Below are 26,818 nucleotides of genomic sequence, written 5' to 3'. Positions count from 1 at the left end.
TCTCACTTTCCCAAGCATGCCTGGCCCCCAGAGGCCACACGTGCAGGCTTCTGATCCAGGGGGACAGCTGTGCCTTCCTGAATTAGGACTGACTTTCCCCCAGGGCCAGAGTTTGAAGGCTTCTGTGCTGAGACCTGCTGTACCGATTCCCGGTGTAAGCAGGCTCAGGGAGGGCAGCGGGGGCACGGGGGGCCTTGGGTGAGCTTCTAGACCTCTCTGAGTTCCAGTCTCTTCATCTGCAAAACAGGAATAGTGACACCGTCCCCCCGAGCTGTTCGATGACAAATGACACCTTTAAGCCCATGAGCAAGGGCCCGGGGGGAGGTGCTCAGGTTTCGTAGGATGTGATTATAGGAACTGCCTTCCTGGGGCTTTTCGACATTGGTGGCACTGAGGCCCCAGGCTGAGCCCTGCTGTCCACGGCAAGGGGAGACTGAGGAATCTTGTGTGTGTGTGCACCACGCTGCAAATGGAGGTGGCCAGTCTTCCTTGGAGATGGATCTGTCGACGCTAAGTGCTGGCTCTGGAGAAGCAGAGGGACCACTGGTGGCCACTGCGAGTCTTAACTGCATCTGGCAAGGGGCCTGATTTGAGCGAGCGGGCATACGTTAGGGGCCTCCGCTCATTCCTGCCAGGGAGCAGCTTCCCACTCGGACCCCTTAAAAGCCTCAGCACTGCCCCTAGACAGAATGGATCTCCCTGTTGCTGTGGACTCTCAGACGGTGTCACCCCCAGCCTCTCATGGCCCTCCATGTGAGCGGCCATACATGGAGTCAGGTGACGACCTGCACGGAAGCCTGGACAGGACCGCCCGATCCGCCACCTCTGCCCCAAGCTCTTCTCCTGGTGTCCGATGCTGGGGTGGGCCTGGGCCTCTGGCCTGGCCCAAGTTAGACTTGATTCTCGTGGCCTCATAACCCTGCTTTTCTGAGGAGTTACACATCTCAAATTCTTTTTAAAAAATTTGGGAGTGTTCCCGCTTTGCAAGCATCCCGAGTGCATCCTGGGTGTGACTCTTCTGTGACCTGGCACTTGGCACAGGAAGTAAAAGCGGTAGACATTTTTACAGGGTACAGGTGATCAACCAGCGGGGCTGCAAAATCTCTGGAACCAGCTGCCCACTCTGCACCCCAGGGCCACACCCACCGCTGTCTGGGCAGAAGTGAGAATTCAGGGGAGCATGGAAATCAGAACACACCCATCTCTGAATGGCCTCAGGCTGTGCAGCTCATGAGGGGCACGGAACCCACGCCAGTGAAACATCAGGGAATGGAGGGAGGTGGGAACCTTTGCCCACCTTTGCAGCAAGAGCCGTTTCATCTCAATGTCTTCATCAGCCTGGGCACAGAGGGCTGCAGTGGGATGGCCCTGGGTTCTCTGCAGGTTGGCACCGAAGCCAACACATGGGCTCTGGTGGCGAGTGCCTCGTGACTTGGCTTCAACACTACCCAACACTCTGGAATTCATCAGTTGGGAGTGAAGGTTTCCATTGTAGAAAACAAACCCGCCAGATTTGCCCAGGTGTTAGCTATTTACAGTGGAAACAGGCCAGCCAGGCAGTCTCAGGCTGCCTCTGCCATCTGGGGTTCCAGACAGTGAAATGGAGGCAACAGAGACAGGTGGAGGCTCCCAGGGAGGCAGAATTGACAGGGGAGGGCACCCAGGAAGCCAGAATAACCGGTGGAGGCATCCAGGAAGCCAGAATTAACAGATGAAGGTGCCCAGGGCCATCCGAAGCACACATGCAGCCTCCAAGTCTCACTCGCCCGGAGTGGACCTAGAAGAGCCACTGGATGGAGCCCGGGGGAGTCTGGGCTTGGGGTCAGGGTCTCCAGGACTCTGCTCCATCATGGGCCTTCTAGTAAGAAGAGTCAGTTCTTTGGACTGGAGGTCTTCCCAGAAAACAAAACATTTCTTTCAGCCTGATGCAGTGGCTCACGCCTGTAATCCCAGCACTTTGGGAGGTTAAGGTGGCAGGATCCCTCGAGCCCAGGACTTGAAGACCAGCCTGAGCAACATGTGGAGACCCTGTCTCTACAGACAGTTTTTAAAATTAGCGGTGGGTGTGGTGGCAGACACCTGTGGCCCAAGCTACTCGGGAGGTTCAAGTAGGAGGATCGCTTGAGCCCAGGAGGTCGAAGCTGCAGTGAGCCGTGATTGTCCACTGCACTCCAGCCTGGGCAACAGAGCAAGAAACTGTCCCTGCCACCCCCCAAAAAAAAGTTTCTTCCTTCCTAACCTGGGATTTATCTTTTTGGAAGATGCCAAAGTCCCAGCAATGGCGTCCAGACACAAGGTTGTGTGATGGTGGGCGGGGGATGCAGGGTGGGGTGAAGACTTCACCGGAGGGAGGAACAGACCCGGACCCTCCGTCCTCACTGCCTCCGGTCTGCCTGCCCTGCAGTGGGGTTGTTAGAATCTGGGTCAGGGGCTCACACGTGGCCTGGGCCCACTGCCACCCTCTCCAGATGTTATCTCCCCAGCTGGCCAGTGGGCTCTCGTCCTTGCTGTCCCTCTCCCCACAGTGCAAAGGGAAAAGGAGCCAGGCCCACGGGGCATGCTGTAGAGATAAGACCTGGGTACACTGAGGAGGGGTAAGGGGCTGGGCCTCATCAAGAAGCCCTCCTGCCCACCTTGTCGTAATGCCTGGAGCCGGAGCCCACTCCAAAGCAGCTGGTTTTCCCCACAGAGGCCTCCAGGTGGAGCAGGTCTTTGCCCTGCTCCTGGTTCCCCCCGGGGAGAGGAAGACTGGCCCACCTGCAGGAAGGGAGAGGCTGGGATGCCGATTACAGCCTGGGACCCATGGAATGGCCAGGAACATGGGTCTGGCTGAGGGCTGCAGGCTGGGATCCCTGGCTCTGCCACTCCCCAGCTGGTGACAGGAGGTTGCTGTGCCTCTCCAGGGCTCTGTTTCTTCATCTGCAGAATGGGGAGGGTGTGACGGCTCCCTGGGCAGTGAGGACCCAGTGAGTTTCAAACAGTCTGTGTGGCTCACGCACAGTGTTGAGGAAAACCAGCCCATCCTTACTATCGTCCCCAGTCCAAATGCCCTTTCCTCTTGGACAGCCGCTCTGGGGGAAGATGAGGACGGGAGGAAAGTGAGAGCAGGACTCGGCACTGGGAAGAGGGAGCGGGAGGGAGACCTTGGCAGGCAGTGGGCAGAGGTTATGGGCAGAGGCCAAGCGCCTTTCCTGCAGCCTCTGGCCACTTGGAGCTCGGATGGTGGGGCTGTGCCGAGTCTGACTCCAGAAACCCTCATCCCAGCTGTGCTCAGGCGGGTAGATAAGTTCCACTTTCCCTCTCCAGTTCTCTGGGAGGTGGGTACCCCAGGCTTCGGGGGATTGACGCCCAGGGGTGAGGGTTGCTCAGGGGCGGGCTAAGGAGGATCACAATTGGGAAAGAATCCTAGCAGAGCTCCAGGCGGAAGAGTCAGGAAGGAGTAGACCCTGGTGTTTTGAACCCAGCACTTGTCCGGGCAGTGTGGGAAGGGGGGGCCCGGCGCGGGGAGGCGCCCCGGCAATGTTCCCAAGGGCTCCACCGGTGTCGCTGGGGTTCCCAGGCATAGGTTTTGGTGGGAAAAGGGTGGGGGAAGGCAGTGACTAGGTCTCTGTGCTTTTGTTTTAGGCTGGAAGCTAAATCCAGTGGTCGGCGCAGTCTACGGGCCTGAATTCTATGCAGGTAAAGGCTGGGGCGGGGCGGGGTTGGGGGCTAGGTGCGCGGGGGGCTAGGTGTGCCGGGGGACCAGGTGTGCCGGGGGGCCAGGTGGGTCCCCTTGTGCCTCTCACACGTGTCTCGGGCCCCGTTTCCTGCAGTGACGGGGTTCCCCTACCCCACCACCGGCACAGCCGTTGCCTACCGGGGCGCACATCTTCGGGGCCGGGGCCGGGCCGTGTATAATACGTTTCGGGCTGCGCCACCCCCACCCCCCATCCCGACTTACGGAGCGTGAGTACTTGGGCCGGGGGAGGCGTGGAGGAAGGGGTGGGAGGGCGGGGAGGAGGGAAATGGGGAGGCCCTGCGCAGTGCGAGGGGCTAGGCAGCCTTTCCAGACCTTGGGGGGGATCGTGGGAGCCCCAGAACTCAGCCCTGCAGCTGCCTCCATTATCGTCACCCCCATCCCCACCACGGCTGGCATCGCCGAGGTCACTGGCATTTAGGGGGACATTCAGAGCCCCAGAACCTTGTCTGGATGCTTTAATGGGGCCGTTGTCCACTCTTGAGGTCAGCGAGGGGCTTCTCTGAGCCCTCTCTGCTCCCATTCCCTGGGGTCTGGTGCCCTCTATCACTAAAGGGGTGGGGGGGTACAGCTGCCTGGGGTCGGGTGGGCTATGGGCCCCGGGGTTTGTGGGAGAAAGGAGCTGATCAGCAAGGGTGTTACTCTATTGTTATACCAAAACAGGGCACTGGAGCAAACGCTTGTTAAAATGCCAGTCCCATGGGCGGGGCTGGCACCGTGCCCCCTCCCTCCTCAGCAGACACCGGAGCCGGCCTACCCCACCTCTCCAGCGTTCCCACCACTTTCTTGTCCGTTTGCTTCCAGGGTCGTGTATCAGGATGGATTTTATGGTGCTGAGATTTATGTAAGTGTAGCCCCGCCGGGAGGGAGGGTGGGATCAGGCGTTCTGTGGGTCTCAATCAGAAGTCAGCGTCTCCTCTCTCGCTGCCTACTCCTCCCATCCCATCCAATCCCACCCTTGAAGCCAGGAGGGCGAGGGGGCCATGTCTGCCCAGAGTATGGCGGCCCTGAGAATCCCAGCACGGCACAGTCTGGTTGTTGGTGCCCATCAAGGGAGCAGTTAATGGGTCGCCCAGCAGCCCTGTGAGCTGAAAGCATCTTCCCGTGGGCAAGGCCTCATATAATGGGGGCAGTCGGACTCTGCTGCGGTCAGTGAGTGAGCCCTTAAGGCACCCACAGCACAGGCTTCAAGAGGGGCCAGGAGGCAGGGCCCCTGGGTGCCTGTGCTCCGGGGCCTACCCCCCCTTGATGGGGTCCGGTGACCTCTCTCCCCCTTCATGGGGCCACATGTGCTGCTTTCCTCTGTCTCAGACTCACTGACGGCCACACCCCATGTACCCAGCCACCCTTCAGTCCTGGGCAGCTGCCTACAATTCAATTACCTGCTCATCTGAGGCCAGGACATCATCTGAGCTCACGTCCTCTTGTGCCCTTTACCCTTGACCCTTCCTGGTGTCCAGGACACTATCCAGAGTCACTGTGGGTTCTCCCAGCCCCTCGGCATCCAAGTCAGGCCTCACCAGCCAGATGAGTCATGGGTACCCGCTAATGTGTGTGGAGTGCACAGATGGGTGTGTGAATGAATGAGTGAATGAATGGACAGGCAGACCTGCCTCTCCCTGAACTGTGCTACCTGGCCATCTGCAGTCCTTAGTCCTGTGTTAGACCAGAACTAGGTGCCCAGGCCAGGCACCACCTAATCCTTACCCAGCCAAGGCTGGGAGGCTGGGAAGGTCTGCAGTCCCTCCCAGGGCCCCACCCACACAGGGTCTGTCTCCTCTCCCCACTCAGCCTTTCCCTGGGGAGCCCCACTAAGTCCTTCTGCTGTCTCTCTTCCCACTTACCCTGCAGGGAGGCTACGCAGCCTACAGATACGCTCAGCCCGCTGCAGCAGCGGCAGCCTACAGCGACAGGTGAGGCCAGGGGCCGGCACTGTTCTGGAGCAGGGTGGGGAGAAGATGGGCAAGGATCCCTTGGGAGCTGGGCCCAGACAGGCAGGAGGCGTAACCCACTCTTCCAGGCCTGGTGGGAGCAGGGTCGGGACAGGGGAGCAGGTCTGAATGTGGCCCTTGAGCCAGTGAGCCCCTGACTTCAGTCACTTCCTGCTTGCCCCATGCGGAGGTTGTGGAAACCCCAGGTGGAGACAGCATCTCTGATTCCCAGTCCCCCCACTGCCCCCTGCAAGCCCCGTGCCCACAGTGGCTGTCTGTCTTGGAGGCAGACGCTTGAGTGCTTCCTCCTGGGGCAACCTAGCCTAGTGCCTTTCCCCTCGGACATCTGGCCTGTTGGTAGCTGAGCTCCACCTCTCTGGCCTGGGGACTGCTTGCACCCCGTCCCTCCCGGCAGCCCCGGCTCCATCTCCCTGAAGTGCGGTGTGCGGGGTGCTGTGGCCCAGCTCTGCCCTCTAAGGAGCCGAGAGTTCCCTGCACAGACAAACTGCTGAAAGGAAAGTCACGAGGGACACAGTGTCACATTCTTGGGGGCAGTGTTCCTGGTCCCTCCCCGTTGACCCTCTCTCTCTTCTCTTGAAACCTTCCCCAGCATTTACCACATTCTTTTTGGGGTGGAAGTTTGTCTTCCCTGCAGACGAGCTCCATGAGGACACCATCCCCCTCCACGTAGCACTGAGTGGAGCACACCCCCACTCCCCATCAGGGTCAGCACACTGTGGGCATATTGAGAGGGTAGCCTGTTGTGTTCTAGAAGCTTCCTTCTTAACAAGAAGGAGGGGTAGGCCTTGCAGGAGGGGAGGGTGCCTTGCAGATGGGACCTCGGTAGAGGGTGCCCATGTAGCGTCTGGGAGGAGCTGGGAGGCCGTTGCTGCCCCTCACCTGCCCCCCTCCCCCACTCTCCTCCTCCTCCCCCTCCCCCTCCCACGCTCTTCCCTAGTTACGGCAGAGTCTACGCAGCTGCCGACCCGTACCATCACACCATCGGGCCCGCGGCGACCTACAGCATTGGAACCATGGTAAGGAGCCCAGGCCCGCCCAGCCCTGGGTGCCAGTCCTAATAGCTGGGCATGTGGGGCGAGGCCCTTGGGGGAGAGGCCGAGCCCTCTGACCAATGCCTTGGTCCCGGAGACTTTGGAAGGACCACGGCCTGGATGTGAGTTAGGATGAGGGGAGGGCCGGCCCCTCACGCCCTCTCAGTTGCGGGGAAGCAGGTTGAATGGCTGGTCAGCCCACCATACAATTTGGTCCTCTGGAAAGCACCCCAATGTGCCTGATCCATTTCCCTGAGCTCCCTCACTACAATAAAGTCCTGTTGAGGCTCCTCCATTCCCATTTCCACCAGGAAAACCTCAGAAACCAAACCAGGGCCACCTCTCCTTCCCAGCAGAGGCTCCCAAGGCCCCGGGGCTGTTTCTGCCCACGGCCCACCCACACTGCTGCAGCCCCCTCACATCCGGGAGGGGAGTGTGGGTTACCAGTTGCTTCTCACCAGGCCCTAGCTCCTGGTCTTCCTGGGGTCCTGGGGAAACAGTGCCTGCTCTGCCCCAGCCTCTTCCCTCAGGCTGTGGGGTGGAAGGGGCGGGGCGGGGAGGTGCGCGGCGTGGCGTGTCTGTGTGTTTGTGTGTGTGGCCAGCTGTCGACACGTGCAGCCCAGCTCACTCTGCACCCAGAGCTGCTTCCAGCAGACACCTGCCTCCTGTGCTCACTGGCCCCAGCCCCGGGGTGTGAACGCAGGTTTTAGCTAGCTTGGCATCCAGCATCAAAGATGAAAACATCTTGGGAGAGTGAGGAGGGAGGAGGTTCAGAGGCAATATGGATTTTTCCCATCTCTCTTGGTTTTGATGACTCCCTCCAATTTTTGATTTGTCTTTTTCAATTTTTAACGAGCCTCAGGCACCCCCAGCAGCCTGTGGTGGCTGTGGGCAGCCACAGGGGCGGGCCTGGCGCGGCCCCACCCGGATGGAGGTGCAATACCCTGGCTCTCGGGCCCTCTGTGCAGCTGCAAGCTAAAAGCTTTCATTAATGCACGGAGGGTTCCCCTCTTGTGTTTTCACTTTTTAAGATTTTTCTATTTTTCCTCAATTTTTCTTCTCTTGCATTTGCTGTGTTCTTCCCTTTTCTGGCAAAACTGGGTGGTGGGAGGGTGGGAGGCCCCTTCAGAGCCTTCCCTGACTGGAGGCAGCCCAGGATATGGGAGAGCTGGAGCATCCAGGACCCGCTCTCCCCAGTAGGACAGGGCTGGGCCCCAGGTGGGCCCAGGAGGACCCAGAGACCCCCCAGAGAGCAAGGCTCTGACACTATGCCCAGCAGGCTTGCCTCTCGCAGCGTAGCTGGCTTCAGTGGCCCCAGGCTCTCGAGCCAAGGCCCAGGAACCCTCCAGGAGGTCCCTCAATGCTCTGAAGATGCCCTGTGCCACCCTGCTGGGGTGCGAGGAGGTGGGGCTCAAGCTGGGACCCCCCTCTGCATAAGGACAGTGAGAGGCCAGGCCTGAGCCCAGAGAAGTGACCCAGACATAACTCAAAGCTCGTGACCCAGAAGCACTGTTGGCCATGACCCCAGAGCACCGCACACTCTGGCCCAAGACCACCGTGTCAGAGGCAGGTCTTAGCCCTCCTGTTGCCATGACAACTCAACAGCTTTCTCCCCAAGGAATATAAGGGGCAAGAAAACGAGACTTAGCTATTTCTCTTTTTGTTTTTCCTTTTTTGTTTTTCTTTTTGCTTTTTCCCCTCTTCCAAAAGACGGTACTGATTGGCTGTTTTTCATCTTTGATGTTGCAGGCTAGCCTCTGCCGAGGAGGGTACAGCCGCTTCACCCCCTACTAGCAAGAGACCCAGCCCCTAACAGCATTCACACTGACTGCCTATTACACACCAAACCCAACAGCCCAAAACCAGGCACAGCCACCAGAAGACAGTGCACCCCTCCCGGTCAGCGACACGCACGGCTGGCCCCCTGCGACTCTAAAATCCATAGATTTTTCTCTCCAGCCAGTTGGTCTCCCCACCCCACCTGTGCTGGTGTGTGTGTCTTTGACCCTGGTTTTTCCTGTATGTCTGAAACCGTGATTTCCTATTTTGATTTTGTTGATGTTGTACTACCCAAGCCATTGCAGGTACGGTATGCACACCGTGGGGTCCAGGCTGGGCCAGGAGACCAGGCAGCCCCCAACCTGGGAGTAGCAGTAGCGCCCTATGAGGGCAAGAGCCACGTTTCCCGGCCTCCAGGGCTGCGCAGAGCAGCAGAAACGCCCAGCAGGGCCTCCCCCAAAGCCACCCGTCAGCCCCGTGCCACGGCCCTAGTGTCCAGCGCCCTGATGCAGGGAGGGAGGGGCTCCAGGCGCCCAACGTGGGTCTCCCCGGCCTGAGGGTGCTCCCGTGGCCGTGGGCCTTCACCCAGCCAACCACAGGAGTAGCCACCGCCCCCCCCCCTTGCCCCATCAGCTGAAACTAATATTTTTAATTAAATCTTATTGACAATATTTCTTGCCGACGTAGTCACAAGCATGTCGCGTGGTGTGCAGACTGCTGTGGTCACGCCAGTCTCCGTGACTCCTTAGCACTGCTGCAGCAAAAAGTGGAAATGTGGAAAGGCATGTCCTGGCCCCTCCTCAGGGCGCCCCTTTGCACTGCAGGGCTGAGGCCAGGCCAGCCTTGCAGGGGGGTTGTCCTGGAGGCACACCCTACTTTCCCTGTCCCCAAGCCCCGAAATGTCTTTATTGGGGTACATTCCAGAAGGAGGGGTCCTCAGCAGGAGAGCCGATGAGGGGCAGAATGCACCCTTGCTCAGGCCCTCCCCTGAGCGCAGGCCGGTCAGCCCCAGGTCAGCCCCCTCCCTGCATTAGGGAGACTGCAGGCAGGGCCCTGTGGCCTGCAGGCCACTCCTTCCTCAGCCCTGGGACTGGCCAGCCCGGTGCATGGCACTTCTGGGGAGACGCTGGCTAGGACCTCAGTTGAGCACAGCCCTGGGCAGCTGCTGGCCTGCCTGGGAAAAGCCAGCCAAGACAGGCACAGTCCTTTCCTGGGGCTGGCCTGGGACACACAAATCTGCACCTCCATGACAGGGAAAAGTAGCCTCAGGTTCTGAGTGTGCCACGGCTGGGCTCCTGGGACTGGAAGGCCAGCTGGAGGGTGTGGGTTCCCCACCAGTGAGGGCTGAAGTCCTGCTGCCCACCAGGCCCTTGCCACGGGGGGCCTGGCTCCCCCACCTCCCATGGCCAGACCATCACCCTCTGCCATCTCATCCAGGCCGCCTCGAGGCCTGTGCTGGCCCAGCCTCTCCACTCGCCCTGCCCTGCTCAGCTGTCTCCTCCTCATGGCCCCAGGTGTCTCCTCCCATCCTGGGCTGCCTGGGCCCCATCCTGGCGTCCACCCACACTCAGCCCTGGAAGATGAGGGTCCTGGAAGCTGGGGGGCAGGTGTGGCGGCGCCAGGACTTTAGGCCCATGCCACGCGGTCCTGTCGCCCTCACACCTGCCGCGCCTCCCCCTGAGAAGCTGCAAGTCCTGCCTTTCTGTTTCTGTTGTAGTGAAACCTTCCACCGTTTCCTTCTCGGACCATGAAGGGCAAAAACAAAAAAACAAAAAAAATCACAAAACAAAAAAAACAAAAAAAGATGTTAAGATCCAAGCAACAAAAAAAAAAACCAACCAAACCAAGAGGCATCCAACCAAGTCCAAGTCCCGCGTCCTGGCCACACGCCCGCACCGAGGGAGCACGCCGGCAGGGGCGCCAAGGAGTGGCCCCGGGACAGGACGGCCCCACCGCGTCCTGGCTGGCAGCGCAGTGGGAACATGCCCCTCCGTCTCAGGCAGTGGGGGAGTTGGAGGGGAAGGGGCTTCCCTTGCGGGACCCGTGGGGGGCTCTGTTTTCCATCCAGTCTTCCTTTCCCAGCCCCCAACAACTCCCAAGGCAGTGTGGAGCCCAGCGGCGGCGGAGCAGGCCCGGGCCTGAGCAGGGAGGCGCTGCTAGCAAGACTTGATCTTTGTGGCCAGCTGTGCCGGGGGGCCGGCGGGGCTGGGGGCGTGCGGGCAGCTTTCATCCCAGGGGCTCCACTGGGCCCATCACCCTCGTGTCACGTCCCCTGCGTCCCACCTCCCTTATGCCCGGCAGTCCCGCCCGTACCCCAGCCTGGCGAGAAGCTGTCCAACAGTAGCCCCCGGGGCCAGCTCCCAACAGAAAGGGCTGACGTGGCTTCAGGACTCAGGGGCGCTCCATGGGAGGAGGAAGCAAGCCCAGCCAGCCAGGAGCCACTCCTCACGCCTCCAAGTGTGGCCAGGTGGGCCCTGAGGCCAAAGACTTGCTCTTCCTGGCCATCTCTCCCTTTCTGGAGGAGGCCTGGGGCCTGTGTACACCAAGGCTGACCTCGTGCCGCCTGCTAGGACCAGCCCTCCCTGCCACTCCCCTGTGAGCCCAGTCCACCGTGGGCGCCCAGGGCCAGGGATGGGCCGGCGCCCAGCTGCACCGCGAGATTGGGAGTCACAATGACTGTGGGCCTGGATGGGCACAGCCAGAGCAGGGGCCCATGGGAAGGGCAAGGGATGGAGAAGCCTGGGCCGGCCCCTTCCCTGCTCCCAAGGCAGGTGTCCAGGTGGTGGGAGCAGCGCCAAGGACAGCTGAGCTTAGCCGGTGGGAGGAGCAGGAGCAGAGCAGGTGGCAGGGAGCAGCCCCTGACGAGGCAAGGAGCACTGGAGTAGGGAAGCAGCAAAAAATACAGGCTCCCAACGTGGCTCCGCTGTCTCATGAAATGTCAAATATTTAAAAATACACCTCACTTTCTATTCAGCATCAGCTACTGAAGCTATCGAAATGGAATTCTCCTTTTCTATTCCCGTTGTACATAGCCCCATGCCCTGCCTCCGGCTTTGTCCTCTGTACAGAGCCCCCTGTCCCCTCTGCTGTTCCGGACCCTTTTCTTGCAGCAGCTCAACCCCCCGATTCAGATCCCCAGGACTGCAGCCGAGCCCCGGGCTTCCTTTCTTACCATTCTGTATGCTTCCAAGGTGTGACCATTCAAACTAACAGTATTATTAAGATTATTAATAAAGATTTCTTTCTTCAAACCAGGACAACTCTGTATGCTCTGGCAGCTCCTGGGCATGGTGGGTGGGGGGCATAGCGGCCCAGGGTGCAGGATCGGGGCCAGGATGGGATGCAGCCCTGCCTCGGCCTGGAGCCAGGTGGCAATGGTGTCAGAAGGCCCTTCTAGGCAAGAGACTTTCCAGTCCCAATCCTCAAGTCCAGGCTGGTCCTCTGCATCCCCGCCCCAGGATGGGCTGGGTGGGTGGCAGCTCGGGGCAGCTCTGTGCTGCCTGGCCTGCCTCTCACATTCAGGTCGAGGCCAGCCCTGGTCCCCTTTCCTGGTTACAGCATGTGCCGGACACAGCGTGACCTCAGAGCAGAATGCACCCCAGCAGGCAAAAGGGTTAGAACTGGTGACCACACAGCTGTGCTTGGTCGACCCAGTGCAAGAAAGAGCACGGAGCTGGGAGGGTGGGGGGACATGGCACAGAGGCATAGGTGGCTGGTGCTCCAGCCAGTTCTGCACGCCTGGTGCAGCCTGAGTTGGGGCCCACAAGGAGCCATGTTGCTTCAAGGTAAACCCACTTCGCCAGCCCCAGTCACCCCTCCTGGAAGGTGGGTAGGAGCTAGAGCACAGCTGCAAAGGGTCAGCTGAGGAGGGGATGGGAAGACGAGTGGCAGAACCTGAACCCAGAGCTCAGAAGCCTGAGGCTGGGGCTGGACAGGGAGCCAGCACCCAGGGCCGGGCTGGTGCTGCCCACGCCCCATCACACCAGGACTCAGCTGTACTTTTCACAATGTCAGATCATTTATTTCAGAGCAGTTACACCCAGCAGTGGGGCACAGGCTTAAACACCGGCATATTAATTTTCCCGCACGCGAGCCCTGCGTGGCGGTGGGGCTGGGGAGCCAGAGCGGTGCGATTCTGCCACACGCCACGCTCTACTAGGCCCCCTTACTCCTAATTGCCTGCTCACCAGACTGTGAGAAAATAATTGCCACTATAAATTTTCCCTCCTCTGCATAAAATATTCGGGGGAACCAGCACTTAAAAAATAGACTTCATGAAAGAAGGGCAGCAAGGCGTGGATGCTGCACCCCCAACAACCCCCACTGCAGAGGACACAGAGGCCAGGAGCCCCCTCCTTGTTCCCCCGGTACCAAACGAGACAGAAAGGCTCAAAGAGCGCCCGAGAACGGTCACAGCTGAAAAAAAGTCGAGTGAGTGGCTCCAGGTGGCGGCAGCTTGTGTTCACCTACCCTCCACCCAGGACAGTCCCTGGGGTGGCTCCAGGCTGCAGGGGGTCAGCAGAGGGAACCTCCTGCCCCATATCCTTGACAAACACTTCTGGGACCACACAAGAGACATGGAAGAATGTTCCTAATTAGGCAAGAGCACAGAACCCCTAATCCCAGTCTCTGCTTGGTATGAGTACCCAGGCAGGCAAGGAAGACGGAGACAGGTGGATTTCAGCCCCTGGAAGGAGCCTCGGCTCAGAGTGGCGCTGAGCACCCAGCCTTGCCCTCCTCTGGACATGGGAACGGGTGTGGCTGTGCTGCCACCTGGTGGCCTCTCCCCTCACTGCAGGGTGAAACGATGTGGATGCCAGCCCTTAGGTGTGGGCTCCGGCTGGGGTCACAGAGCATCCCAGCCCTCAGCATTGTCCGACATAGAGGGAACCCCTACCACTAGCCCTGTGTGGCCTGGGGGTGAGAGACCCCCCCAAAAGCAAGGGACTTCAGGCCATTGACACTGTGGAAGGACCACAATAGACCCCACCTAGACCAGCCGCAGGATGACCCAAGGCCATGGGGTCCAGACACCACACCGGGAAGCCTCCCAGGCAGCCCAGGTGTAGCCGAGGCTGTGCAGCTGCAGAGGCCTGGGCAGAGGGGAGGCGGCGGCGAGAAGAAAGAGCAGGAAGGACAGAGGAAGGCGCCTGTGGTGAAGAACCTGCCTCCCTCACGCCCCCACGCACCTGTGCTGACTCCTGCTCAAGGGGTAAGCCTGGAGGTCTTCCCGGTGCTTGGACGAGGCTGAGAAGGGAGGACGTGAAGGAACACAGTAGCTGGAAAAGCCCCCACGGGTCCTGTAGCTCCTGCACTCAAGCTGGGGCTGGGCTGGCGTGGGGGGCAGGTGCTGCTTCCTGCTGGACTGACTGCTACCCAAGCCTGAAGGGCAGCTTGTCCAGAGCCCACGGCCTCTCACTGGGCAGAGGCAGGGCCACAGCGCAGACTGCCTCGGAGCCACTTCCCTGCAGGCCCACAGCCCGCAAAAGACGCAGCAGAACCAGGGGCTGCCGAAAACGCTCCGGAAATGACCTCACACTCAGCAGCACAGTAAATTGCCAACACCAGGAAACACGGAGCAGCTGGGGCTGGCCCACGTGGAGGCACGAAGCCGGCGCCGGCTGGCCCAGAATGCCCACTCCTGAGGGAAAAGGGCCTTTCACACTGGGAGGAGGGTCCTCCAGGGCATCCTCTCCCACCATCCTGCAGGCAGCCCCACCCCAGGAGCTGCTGTAGCTCGTCCTCATGCTCAGAAACATCTCGGCACCTGCTCCAAAGCCTACGTGCCACAATCTAAGAGCCTTTCTAATAGTTTCATCTACAGGAAAGAAAATCATCATTCTCAGCATCAGCATCTTGCAGCCTATTAGGAAATATCCTTTATGGAATTTTCTGTTCTCAACTTCCTCCCCTCCTTTCATTTTCACCTGGGAACAATGTACCGTGGGAAGGGACAAGGCAGAAACAGAAGGCCCGCCACTCGCCTCGCAGTGACCAACGCTGTGATCCCACTGCTTGGTTTCCTGTTTCCATCGCCCCCCACCAGAAAGCCACAGCACTCAGCCCGGGGTCTCCCGCCCCAGCCCCAGGACCGGGACCTCGCTGCCACTGCGGGCACTTAGCAGGTCCAGCACAGGCAAGGGGCAGACAGCCGGGAAGAGGCCTCAGCCCGAGGCCGGGAAACCACCCAGCCTTAGCATCCGCTCATGCGGGGGCTGAATAAAGCAGAACTGCCCTGCCCCATTCGGCCTGAGGTACCCGGAACCCTTCCTTGGGGATAGGCTCCACCAGAAACTCCATGCGACGATCCTGGCCAGGCCCGGCGGCTTCCACCAGCAGGTCCACTATCCGGTACTGGGTGGCAAAAGCCAACCCCAGGAACATGGGCATCTCTGGCCTCGGCAGCTCCCTGCCCGGAGAGTCATCATGCGTACCTCCCCAGCAGTGGATTCGGAAGCAACGGACTTGTGACAGGAGGAAGGACCAGTGCAGGGTGCAGCTGAGCTGCAGCAGAGCAGGGGGGCCCTCCCGCTCAGAGGCGGACGGCTGCCAGCGGACGTGAGAGATGGTGACGGCCTGCACCTGGGGCAGAGGGGCCAGCAGGCTGGCAGCATCCACCACCTGGCAGGAGAGAAGGCTCAGCACGGCCGGACACCCGGGGGCGGGGAGAGGGCTCCCCCACCCACACATTGCCCCTCCCTGACTCCTCCACCCCAGTTCCCCGCTGAACCCAAGAAGGGGGCGGCCTGGGGCAGCCTCCACCCCCACTCCAGCTGGACAAACGGCCAGCCCAGCTGGAGCCCCTCTGGGAAGCATCACCTGGATCTCTCCAAGCCGACAGGTGAAGCTCTCCTCCTTCCGACTACCTGGTGGCCGTGAGAAGCAAACGAGCAGGTCTAGCAGCAGGCACCCACGCAGGCTCACCTCGTAGCAGCTACAGGGCAAAAGGGCTGATCACTGGCCGGGCTCAGCCCAGCGGCTCCAAAGTGAGCCGTCCAGAGGCCCCAGGCCACAGCAGAAGGGAGATGCGTCCCAGGGTCAGTGGGGACCCCAGGCCGACAGCAGGGCTCCCAGCAGCTGTCCTGGGCTTCTGTCTCAGAGCTGCCCAAAACCTGGGGGCTGGCCCAGGGCCCCTCCATCCCTCCAGCTCTAGGGTTTCCCAACAGAGACTTGAGTGAGGGAGAGGGACGTGAGGAAGCAGAGGGACTTACTGCTGGACCCAGCCCCCACTCAGCTGCCGGCCGCAGCGGCCCACCCATCTGGCCAGCTTTGTGGGGGGCACCCGGAGGGGTCGGAGGCTGTGTCTTGAGCTTGTTTCTGCTGCAGAAGGAGACATGGGACTTGAAAAAGGAGAATCTCAAAGGAAAAGGCACTGAGAAGGACCACCAAGGGCACCCCAGGAGTCCAGAGAAGACTGCCCGGTTAGGCCAGATGCTCGCAGGTCCCGAGAAGCAACCAGGAAGGGCTCCAGAGGAGCTTGGTGAATGAAATGCGTGTCTGGGGTCAGCCACGCTCTCACTCATCCTGGCGTCCTCCAGCCTGCCGTCTCCCCCACCGCATTTACTCACCCCTCTCCACGCCACGGCCAGCGGCAAGCCTGTGTGCAGCTGAGGTCTCCGGGAGGGGCCCATGTCCACCCTGCACAGGAGCCTCAGCTGCCCGACGAGGACACAGGGCAGAGGTTGTGGCTGAGAAGTGAATCCTCCCTGTCCAGGCCTTGACCACAAGCTGCCCTGACTCCAGCAAAGACAGGATTTACCCCCCACTGTCCACACCAGCTCCTCCCCACACCCCAGGAGCCTTTCCATACTTCTCTCCCCTGAGCTCTCCCCACTGGGCAGAGGCAGGCCTGGGCCCCATCACCTCACCGTTCAACACTGAGATGCCACCGATGTGGCAGCTGCCGGCATCCCCTGTGGTCAGCTCCAAAGCAACTGTGACGTCCGTGGGCCCCTCAAGCTTATACACCATGGACAGGTAAATCTTGGGTGGCACTGGGGCCTGCAGGGAAAATAACCTGGGGAGAAAGGTCCTGTGATGAGTGCCGTGGAGAGACCACTGAGAAATCGAAGCCAGCTCCAAATCGCGTCCACCAGCCCCTCCCTCCAGGAACAGGGGGCTTGGGTGCCAAGCGCTCCCACATCGTGGTCCTGTCCGTAGCCAGGGGACAAGTCCTCACCCAAGGTCAGATTCTTTTGTGGGCTCAAACATCTCAGTTCTGAAATACCATATGGGATTCCCTCATATGGGGCATCTAAAATATCCAAACTGACAGATGCAGAGTAAAGGGGTGGCTCTGGGGGGCTGGGGGAGGATGGGGGGCTAATGTGCAATGGGGAGACTCCAGTCCTACAAGATGACACAGTTCTAGGGATCTGTCACATAGCAACGTACGCAGAGTTAACACTCCGTACTGTTCATTTAAACATGGTTAAGATGGTAAATTTCATGTTAATGCATTTTTTACCACAATTTTAAAAAACCAATCTGGGTCTGTCCTCTGTCCTTGTTCTGGCCTCCACTGCCCCATCTGTCCAGTTCTGTGGCCACCACGTGTGATGGGAGAAGCTGGTGGGCCCACCGTCCTCCGTCACTCACCCACCTCACAGCCACATTTCCAACATCCGGTGGGATCACACCCCGGACAAGCAGGGAGCTGCCTCCGTGCCAGGCATCCTCCAGGCAGCAGTGCGTCCTCACCCAGCCCCGGCCATCCCCTCCCAGCCTGTGTTCTCCAAACAAGGGCTGGATCTCCTGGGCGCTCAGGTGGTACCAGGGCCCCACTGCCTCCTCCTGAAGAAAAGGGCAGAACAGGGGCACTCAGCAGAAGCCAACAGAGCAGATGTGCCCGGAGCAGCAGGGAAGGGCAAGACCACCACCATGCCTGCTGGCAAGTCCTAGGCTCCTCCCACCTGTCCCAGCTGAGGTCAGAGGACAGACACGGAGGGAAGACACCCACCCACCTGGCCATAGCAGACCCTCCGTGCACCCATGCCCAGGCAGAAGGACGTGACGAAAGGCAAGGAGCAGATGCTATGTGTGGGCAGATAACGCTCCAGCCGGCCCCAGAACCTGTGAGACATGGGGGCAACAGCTCGGTCTGGAGGAAGGGAGGGAGCCTCTCAGTGTCCCTCAAACTTGCTGGTGGAAACTCAAGGCTCTCCTGCACCCTCCAAGACAGGACTTCTGGGAAGACTGCAGCCTCCCCTGCTACAGATATGCTGCAAACACAAGTCTGCAGGAAGCGGTCGCTGGGTTTGGTCCCTGCCTGGAAGCAGCCAGGGTGCTGGCTTCTTCCCCCGTCATCCTCCCTTAACCACCCCCACATAGGAAGGGTCACTAAAAAGCACAAACCTGTCCTATCAGAGACACCAGAAACCTCTCCCTCCCATCAGTCTGCACTAAGCACCCAGGACGGCAGGACTCACTTGTCCTGGTTCTGGAAGAAATCCTTCTTCTCCAGACACTCATACACCCAGCCGGGGGCAAACAAAGCCACGGAGAAGCCATGCTTTCGGATCAGCTCCAACGACTGAGGAGACAGAGGGAGACACTGGGCACATCAGGACCACAGAGTCCAGACAGGCTCCTGGACACCAGTGACGTGGGGTTGGGGCTCTCAGGGCAGCTCAGAAACGGGAGGGGGAAGCTGTCCAACCCCTCCCTCCTAGCTGCACCTGGGGGCTGCTGGGCATCACCCCCGTCATTCCACAAGTCGGCCAGAAGAGGGCGCAGGAGAGGCAGGCAGCGCTGCTGCAAGGGCAGGGGGGCAGGAGCTGGGCGCTAAATGGCTGTGGCCGCGCGGTCCCATCGTCCTCTGGCTCACCTCTCATTCGATTATCAGAATCACGGGCAGTAAAGAGGCTCTTTAGTTATTGGGTTAATTTATTCATTTAAAGCTCAATTAAGGGCTGAGAACATCCCTGGGGCTCTAGGAAGGGGCAGGACTGATAGGCCAGAGGCAAGCAGAGCCCTGTGCATCCCATGCCAGGGGCACCGGCCTGGCCCCCTCTCCTTCCTCTGTGCTGGTGTGACCTGCCTTGCCAGAAAATGCTCCCTCGTCATGACACCTACCGCTCCCCAAACCCTGAGCACCTCCCCCATCCTCACCCCCGAGCCGCAGTGAGAGGTGCTGCAGGCCCCTCTGCGTCCGCACAGTCTTCCCTTGGGGGGAAGGTCAAGGAACGCAGCTGGGACAGGAGGCCCAGGCCCGCCGAGGACGGAACAGCGGGGGAACGGCGCGCCTCTGTCTGGTAACACCCACACAAAAATACATTATCTGATTGTAGAAATAGCCGGGAAAGGGGTTTCAGTGGGGACACAGCTTGGCAGGGCAGGACACCTGTTTCTCAGTGCCGCGGGATCCCCACTACGGGAAGAACAGCTGCTGTCGTTCCTTTGAGGTGCAGACGGGAATGGAAGGTCCATAAGGAAATGAGGTCCCAGGGGAGGCACTGGGCCGCTGGCCCTTGGGTGAAAGCCACCACCCACCTTGTCTGTGTCGAATCGGCCTCCGACCACGTTCCCCCGAGCAAACACATCCACGCCCACGTACACATCAGCCTGGCGCTCCCCAGCCTGCCCCAGCATCCGCTCCAAGTGCTCCTCCCGCCAGTTATAGTTAGTGAAGAAGCCGTCGCAGGAATCAAAGAAGACCCTGAGAAGCAACAAGGACCTGCTGTGAGGCCCAGGCCCAGAAGGATGGGGCCACCCCCCACCAACCCCGCAGTCTCAGCCTTTCCCCTCCTAGTACTCAGAGGGACGGGCCCACCCTAACCCACCCCAACCCACCCCAACCCACCCCACACAGCCTCAGCCTTTCCCCTCCTAGAGCCCAGAGGGACAGGGCCACCCCCTCCACCCACACAGTCTCAGCCTTACCCCTCCTAGAGCTCAGAGGGACAGGGCCACCCCCTCCACCCACACAATCTCAGCCTTCCCACTCCTAGAGCTCAGAGGCACCTGCAACTCACAGGCTGGGAGCTGCCTCCAGGACCTAGGACACGGCCTGTTCCCCAGGGGCAGGGAGCAGCCCTAGATGGTGACCTGAAACCCTCACCCAGCATCCATGGTGTCTGCTGAGGCTCAGGATGTTAAGAGAACTCTGTGCCTTTTTGAGATGGAATCTCGCTCTGTCGCTCAGGCTGGAGTGCAGTGGCACGATCTTGGCTCACTGCAAGTTCCACCTCCCAGGTTCACGCCATTCTCCTGCCTCAGCCTCCCGAGTAGCTGGGACTACAGGTGCCCGCCACCATGCCCAGCTAATTTTTTGTATTTTGAGTAGAGATGGGGTTTCACCGTGTTAGCCAGGATGGTCTCGATCTCCCGACCTCTTGATCTGCCCACCTCAGCCTCCCAAAGTGTTGGGATTACAGACATGAGCCACCGCACCCGGCCTACCTTCTCCCTCTTTTTATGCCATGCAGTCATATATGCACTGCCTCCATGAGGGAGACTGCGCCCACCCCTTGCGGCACCCACCCCTCGCAGTACCCCCCCGCTCCGCGGCACCTGCCCCCTCACAGCACCCGTCTGCAGGCTCACCTGTTGTGCTGGTTGAGTTCATCTTGCCATTTGAGCTGCCCACTCTGCACCACACTGTCATACCAGAGCACCAGGCCCCCCGGGACCTGCCGGTGCAGCTGTGTGGTGAGGTACCGCAGGAAAGGTGGCGTGTTCCCCACAGCGGCCAGCTGAAAGAGAGGAACGAGATGAGAGCCTCAGTGAGCCCCAGATCCGTCTGTCATGAGAAGTATCTAGCGCTGGACAGACAGGGGGACACAGAGCAAACAGACCCACAGGTGAAGCTGCAGTTCTGAAAGGCCCTCCCCATCACAGCCCCGAAAGTGGAGTCCAGCCAAACAGATGATCGTCCTTTCTTATTGCGGCAGGAAGGACAGGAACACAGAAGTCAGGAAAAGACAGAGTGCACCAAAAGGGGAGGATGCCCTGAGAAGGAAGCCACACACCCAGTCCAGAGCAGCGCGTGGAAAAGGAAAGGCGTGCTCACAGGCACGGGCGAGAAATGTGAGGGCCGGCCAAGCACGCTTGCTGGAAACAGTCGGAGGAGATTCTGTCTCACTGTAACTAAGATTTCAGAGTTGGCACTGCCTGGGGGGCGAGAAGTGGCTCTTACTGCTGCAACCTGCAGCCCAGGTGTGGGGGCGAAGTGAGGCCAAGGAAGGAAAGAGGTGGAGGTGGGCGGCAACACAGCAAGGGGTGGGGAGGTGGGTGAGGGCCGGGCACTCACACTCAGAGAGTTCTCGATGTTGATCAGCCAGCCATCGAAATGAAAGAACTGAGCGATCTGGACCAGCCGGTCAGCCACTGCCTGGTACGAGCGCTCATCCCCGGCCAGGAAGGCTTCACAGAGCCTTCCCCCTTCATTCCACTCCGTGATGAAAGTCCCTGTGAGGACAGGAGAGAAACAAGGTCGGCCACGGGAATCACTTTCCCTCCACCCACGGTTTTCAAAGCGAGGTTCTCGAACCAGCAGCCTCAGTATCACTTGACCACTTGGTAGACATTCAAATCCCCATATATCCCGTGAATCAGACACTCTGCCAGTGCAGACCAGCAATCCTGGTGACGGAAGCGCACCAGCGATCGGGATTGAGGCTAAAGCCTGAGAAGCACTGTTCTGACCCAGGAATCGGCAAACCGTGGCCCTCGGGCCGATGCCCGCTGCTACCTGTGTTTGTAAATGCAATTTTACTGGAACACGGCCCTGCCTATTTGTTTACCTGCCGTCACTCCAATAATCACCACAGTGACCCAGTGGTCTGAAATTCTGAAAATACTATCTGGTCCTTTCCAGAAAAAGCCTGCAGATGCCTGTCCTGACCGACCGAGGCGGCCCCCAGCGAGGGGCTCTGGGCACTAAGAAGCAGGCAAAGCCCGTGCCTCCTAATCACGGGGTCCCCTGGCCGGTGAGCTGAGGAGTCTGGCTGACAGAGAGGTGAGTCCTTGGCTCTTACCCAGCACACAGACCCCATGCCTGTGTGCAGCGTTGGTCCAGCCCACCGGGGGGATGGTGACGGTGTGGTGGCTGAAGTACACAAAGACGTCGATGCACTGCCAGTGGTAGAATGCATAGGGAGTCTGCGCCACCGAGCCCTGAATGAACCTGGGGAAAGAAACAGAACAGGGCTGGCCACAGCAGCTCATGCCTTTATTCCCAGCACTTTGGCAGGCCAAGGCAGGTGGATCACTTGAGCCCAGGAGTTTAAGACCAGCCTGGGCAACATGGCAAAACCCCATCTCTCCCCCCAAAAACTGGAAAAATTAGCCAAGTGTGGTGGTGCACACCTGTAGTCCCAGCTACTTGGGGGGCTGAAGTGGGAAAATCGCTTGAGCCCAGGAGGCCAAGGCTGGAGTGAGCCCAGATTGCACCACTGTTCTCCAGCCTGGGTGACAGAGTAAGACCCTGTCTCAAAATACAGAAAAAAAGAAAGAGCTGGGTCCCAGGAAGCAGAATAAGGACACAGAGACCACAGGGTGTCCCCAAAGGTTTCTCTTTAGTTCCATTCAGTCAAGACTCCCTGGAAGCCTGCTTTGTCCAGGCAAGGTGCAGGCAGGGAGAGAGGCAGGAACCAGCTGCCACTCCTGTAGCCACAGGCAGAGTGCTCTGACCGGGGCATCAGGCATTTGCCATTGCATCTAATGGACCGAGCACTGCTACCCCCTGTGAGCCAATGAACCAAGGAGAGAAAGGAGGGGAAGCAGGAAGGCTCATGTCAAAGTCCCGTCTCCGGCTTCCCGCTCTATGTGGAGGGGTAGGCAGTCCCTCAGAACAGAGTCTCCCAGAACTGGAAGGTCGCGGTTGACAGCCCTGTGAGCTGCGCCCAAGGTTTCATCACCTGCTTCTGTCTCTACCTTGATGGTTGGCTCTGACTCAAGCCTTCCCATCAAGATTGTTTTATGGACATTTAAAAGCACCGCGTGGACTCCATGGCAACCTTGGATGGGACGTCTGCAGCTGGGGCGGGTGGGGCGTGTAACATCTCTGTGCCTCAAAGCCAGAGCCCAGCCACCCAGAACAGGATCAGAGCTTAAGGGAAGAAGGTGACGAACACCAAACCAAGTGAGGGGGTGAGGCTGGGGACAGGCAGCTGAAGAGGACCCCCTGCCTGCCGTGCCCCCTCCAATCTACCAGCCTTCAAGTTGAGAAGGTTCAAGGAGTCAAATGATTCTAGAGCTGAAAGGGACATAAGACACTGCCTAATCCAATCTTCCTTTTTTTTTTTTTGAGACAGAGTCTCACTCTGTTGCCCAGGCTGGAGTGCAGTGGTGCTATCTTGGCTCACTGCAATCTCTGCCTCCCTGGTTCAAGCGATTCTCCTGCATTAGCCCCCTAAGTAACTGGGATTACGGGCACCTGCCACCATGCCTGGCTAATTTTTCTATTTTTAGTAGGGGCAGAGTTTCGCCACGTTGGCCAGGCTGGTCTCAAACTCCTGAGGTCAGGTGATCCACCTGCCTTGACCTCCCAAAGTGCTGGGATTCCAGGTGTGAGCCACCGAGCCCAGCCCAATCTTCCCTTTTTACAGATGAAACACTGGGGCCTGCCTCCTTCTCACAGTTAGTGCAGTCCCTCCAATGCCCGCCTCCTGACTCCCGCCCAGTGCTCTTTCTACACGTCGCACTCTCTCCCGCCCCTCCAGCCCCCACCCCAGCAAAGGAGAACAATCAATGTAAGCAACATCAATGTAAGGCCAGGTCCTCACCTGTCGTCCAGGTACCCGCCCATCATGTCATGACACAACAAAGTCCGGGGCCTCTGGCTGCTCAGAGGGGGCTGGCGACACGCCAGGGGCTCCAGGGCCACATTAAAGCCATCCTCCAAGCGGGGCGTCCACGCCAAGAGCTCCTCCAGCGAAGACAAGTAAAAGCTGATAGGTTTGGTGGTGTCCTTGTCATAATATCTAACTGGTCCGAGGACAGAAACATTGAGCAATTAATGGAAATTATTATAGGATTAATCGAAACACTTTAACAATAACAGAGAAGGAACATGAGAGGGGGTGGGGGCTGACCTGCCCCAAAGCCCCAGGTGTGAAGGTGGAGAAGGTATTCAGAGCCTCTGTCTCCTCACCTGGCAGGGGGTCCGGGGAAAAACTGACCACCTCTCGAAAGACTGTCTCTTCTTCATCATCTTTGATGCTAAGCAAAGAGGGAGTTGTACATTTATAAATAAACACATAAATAGGTAAGAACAGTTAGAAGCAAATGGACCAGTTTCATCTAAACACAGAGAGATATTCTCTGCCTTATGTAGTTTAATATTAACTATAGAAACATTGTATAAAGCAAGGAAGTGCCCTGTGATAGTCCTAAGGTTTTACCTGTATTAGCAACCAGGCTTGGCTTCCACATGGACACACGTGCCAATGATTACTCCTAAGAATAAACCTTACCCTAGGCCAGATGCAGTGGCTCACGCATGTAATCCCAACATTTTGGGAAGCCAAGGCAGGCGGATCACCTGAGGTCAGGAGTTCAAGACCAGCCTGGCCAACATGGCAAAACCCCGTCTCTACAATACAAAAATTAGCTGGGCATGGTGGCACACGCCTGTAATCCCAGCACCTTGGGAGGCTGAGGCAGGGAGACTCACTTGAACCCGGGAGGTGAAGGTTGCAGTGAGCCAGGATTGCGCCACTACATTCCAACTTGGGCAACAGAACGAGACTCCATTTCAAAAAAAAAAAAAAAACAAAACAGAATAAACCTTACCCTCTAAAGCAGCCACCCAAATACCACACTCCAAAGACCAGACATAAATACTTCACAGGGTCCCCAGGATTTTCTATGGCCAAGGGGCAATATACAAATACCCAAAGTACCAGAAAGTTTCAGGTCCTAAGAGAGCAGAGGCCAGGCTTCCTCTATAGGTCACACTTTTCTAAGTGCCTCCCGTGCTGTTCATGGATGTATGTTACAGGGAGAAAGAGTTCCTTCCTTCCTTCGGTACATTAACATGGAAAGCTCCTAAATACATCTCAAACCATTTTCTTTTAAAAACTGATTGATTGATTGATTGACTGATTGATTGAGACAGAGTCTCTCTCTGTCACCCAGGCTGGAGTGAGGTGGTGAGATCTTGGCTCACTGCAACCTCCACTTCCCTGGTTCAAGTGAGTCTCCTGCCCCAGCCTCCCAAGTAGCTGGGATTACAGGCGTCTGCCACTACAGCTGACTAATTTTTTACTTTTAGTAGAGACTGAGTTTCACCACGTTAGCCAGGCTGGTCTCAAATTCCCGAACTCAGGTGATCACACACCTCAGCCTCCCAAGTGCTGGGATTACAGGCATGAGCCACCATGCCTGGCCTAAAAAATTATTATTATTTTAAGAGCAGTAAGAAGACACTGCAGTGGCTATTTATGGGCCATGGCACCAACGTTGAGATTCTCTAAATCTACCAATGCCCAAGGCCACCTCTTTGTTTACTGAGCTGTCATCTGCCATCACTCCACTGCCATTCAGAGGCCTGTTGCAAAGAGTCCTCTGTAGCATCTGCCACCACCAAACACTGACCCAGGGCCTCCAGAATGACACTGGGAGACCCTGAGAACTGCAGGGGTGGGGGACAGATTCAAGCAGAGATGCCGCAGAAGTTGTTCCTCTCCACCTTCCTTTTCCGAAGCCCCCTCCCTTGTTGATGTCCTTATTATACTTCAGCCACCCCCTCCCAGGCCTTCTCAGAACAATCCCACACCAGGTCACCTTTGTCACCTGTCATTCCTCCACTAGGAGGGAAAGAGCCATCTCCACATTCCTCCTGTCCAAAAATATCTTTCCCAGCAGCCAGCCTCCATCCCATCCTCATGAGGTCTGAAATGCTCAGCAGTCTCACTGCTTTGGGTTTAGAAATAAAGCTACGGCTGCTGTTTCCGGAAGCCATGTCTGTGCTCCTAACTTTTCCCCCTGCAACCTACCGAGGGGGGGTTTACTGGGCGGGCAGGTGCCCCCCAAAAGAAGGAAGCCCAGCCCAGAGGAGCATGTTCGTCTCTGTCTCTGTGCTTTGGCTCTTTCTGTTCCCCCGCAGGTGGATACCCTACTCCCTATTCTCCACCTACTGAAGGCTTCCTCCTCCCCAAAGCCTCAGTTCTAGTGTCACCCCTGCAGAAGGCCACCCCTTCCACCAGCCGGCATCCACGGGGCCATGCATGAGCACCACCGCCGGGATCTTCCGCATAGACCAGCGACGTGGGAGGCAGGGATCTGGCCGGGGCGCCGGGATTCCCGCCGGGCCCAGCGGCCACTCGGGTTTGCACCCGCATTTCTGAGATAGGCAGGGGTCGCGCAAGGGGGCCGGGGGCCGCTGCCCGGCAGTGGCGCGAGGACGGCGGGGCGGACCGGGGCGGAGGGGCGCTGCCACCCGCTGTCCCTTACTGTGCACGGAGCGGACACAGGCGCCGGCCTCCCGCCCCTCGGGCGCCCGTGCCGGGGAACCTCGGGCCCCGGGGCCACGGACTCTCAGCCCCTCGGATCGGGGGTCACGCGGGCCCCGCAGCCCCACCTCCTTCCCGGCCGCCGCCGCCGCGGCCGCAGCTCCTGCTCCTCCTGCTCCTCCTGCGTCCCCGCCTCTGGGGCCGCCAGCCCCTGCAGCTGCCGCTTCCGCCGCCGCCGTGTAGCCGACCGGGTGACCGTCACCGCCGCGGCCTCCATGACACTGTCCGGGCCCGCCGAGAGCCAATCGCAGGCTCGAGCCCGCCCTCGCGCCGCGCTCGGCCAATGGGAAGTGCGCAGCGCTGACGCCGCGCTGGGACGGGACTCCGAGCAGACTCCCGGCCAGCGGCCCCGCGGCGGGGACTTTGTTGCAGCGACAGGCCGGGGGCGGGGCCGAGGACGGGGCGGGGCTGTGGGGGGCGGGGCCCGGGCGAGTTCCGAGCCCAGGGTTCGTCGTCGTTCTTGTTGTTGCCCATCATTGGCTATGAGTCCAGGGTGCTAGAAGGCTCTAGAAGGCTTCGAAACGCCCCAATCTTAGAGTTCTCTCTTTAGCCTCACCAGCTTCCTTTTTCCAGCAAATTGAGGTTTATCCCAGAGAGATTAAGCAATCTCCCCAAGGGCACAAAGTCAGCAAATGGTGGAAATGAGACTTTAACTCATGCAGCTAACCCCTATTAAAAGATAATTTTCAGATCGGGTGCCGTGACTCACGTCTGTGATCCCAGCACTTTGGGGGGCCGAGGCGGGCAGATCACCTGAAGTCAGGAGTTCGAGACTACCCTGGCCAACATGGTGAAACCGCGTCTCTACTAAAAATCCAAAAATTAGCCGGGCGTGGTGGTGCATGCCTGTAATCCCAGCCACCT

The 26,818-nt window shown here is 59.0% G+C and overlaps 2 protein-coding genes across 18 annotated transcripts in view; one reads left to right on the top strand and one right to left on the bottom strand.

The window, feature by feature from the left end:
- The window catches only part of RBFOX3 (RNA binding fox-1 homolog 3), a 519,235-nt gene extending 507,483 nt beyond the window's left edge, over window positions 1–11,752 (top strand). For 7 of the 10 annotated variants that reach the window (XM_032178879.2, XM_032178882.2, XM_032178881.2 and 4 more), the window contains 6 exons: window positions 3,625–3,678; window positions 3,813–3,945; window positions 4,400–4,580; window positions 5,588–5,649; window positions 6,626–6,704; window positions 8,469–10,207. In XM_032178879.2, the coding sequence (XP_032034770.1) occupies window positions 3,625–3,678; window positions 3,813–3,945; window positions 4,400–4,580; window positions 5,588–5,649; window positions 6,626–6,704; window positions 8,469–8,513 (554 nt within the window). In that variant the 3' untranslated portion in view covers window positions 8,514–10,207. The other 3 variants (XM_032178878.2, XM_032178877.2, XM_032178875.2) reach the window with 2 other exon arrangements.
- A 462-nt stretch (window positions 11,753–12,214) lies between these two features.
- ENGASE (endo-beta-N-acetylglucosaminidase) lies at window positions 12,215–26,176 on the bottom strand. 8 transcript variants are annotated; one of them, XM_058428866.1, is made up of 15 exons: window positions 26,023–26,176; window positions 23,593–23,660; window positions 23,225–23,426; window positions 21,476–21,624; window positions 20,749–20,906; window positions 20,043–20,191; window positions 18,990–19,155; window positions 18,176–18,364; window positions 17,927–18,030; window positions 17,462–17,570; window positions 17,101–17,291; window positions 16,367–16,515; window positions 15,710–15,818; window positions 15,318–15,432; window positions 12,215–15,119 (listed from the first exon to the last, which is right to left on the bottom strand). In XM_058428866.1, exons 1-15 carry the CDS (start codon window positions 26,169–26,171, stop codon window positions 14,703–14,705), a joined length of 2,424 nt encoding a protein of 807 aa, XP_058284849.1. In that variant the 5' UTR covers window positions 26,172–26,176; the 3' UTR covers window positions 12,215–14,702. The 8 variants fall into 8 exon arrangements, with proteins under 8 accessions (XP_058284849.1, XP_032034759.1, XP_058284844.1 ...); XM_032178868.2 differs by lacking the exon at window positions 18,176–18,364 and adding an exon at window positions 16,067–16,231; XM_058428861.1 differs by lacking the exon at window positions 18,176–18,364 and adding an exon at window positions 16,067–16,231 and having other exon boundaries at window positions 12,215–15,432.
- Between the last annotated feature and the right edge of the window lie 642 nt (window positions 26,177–26,818).

The sequence above is a fragment of the Hylobates moloch genome, unplaced genomic scaffold, assembly GCF_009828535.3.
Source record: "Hylobates moloch isolate HMO894 unplaced genomic scaffold, HMol_V3 SCAFFOLD_15, whole genome shotgun sequence".
NCBI classification, from domain to species: domain Eukaryota; kingdom Metazoa; phylum Chordata; class Mammalia; order Primates; family Hylobatidae; genus Hylobates; species Hylobates moloch.
Note: the sequence above shows the minus strand (reverse complement) of the source record. Positions and strands in the feature narration are given on the sequence as shown.

Bases quoted from the DNA above. Each gene is read 5' to 3' on its own strand.
- ENGASE (XM_058428861.1), bottom strand. From the start codon at position 26,171: ATGGAGGCCGCGGCGGTGACGGTCACCCGGTCGGCTACACGGCGGCGG. The intron at 19,156-20,042 runs GTGAGCCTGCAG...GTTGCTTCTCAG, and splicing joins GAACTCAACCAGCACAACAG to GGTCTTCTTTGATTCCTGCG. The intron at 15,433-15,709 runs GTAAGTCCCTCT...TTTGCCCTGTAG, and splicing joins AGTGGGGGCTGGGTCCAGCA to CTGCTACGAGGTGAGCCTGC.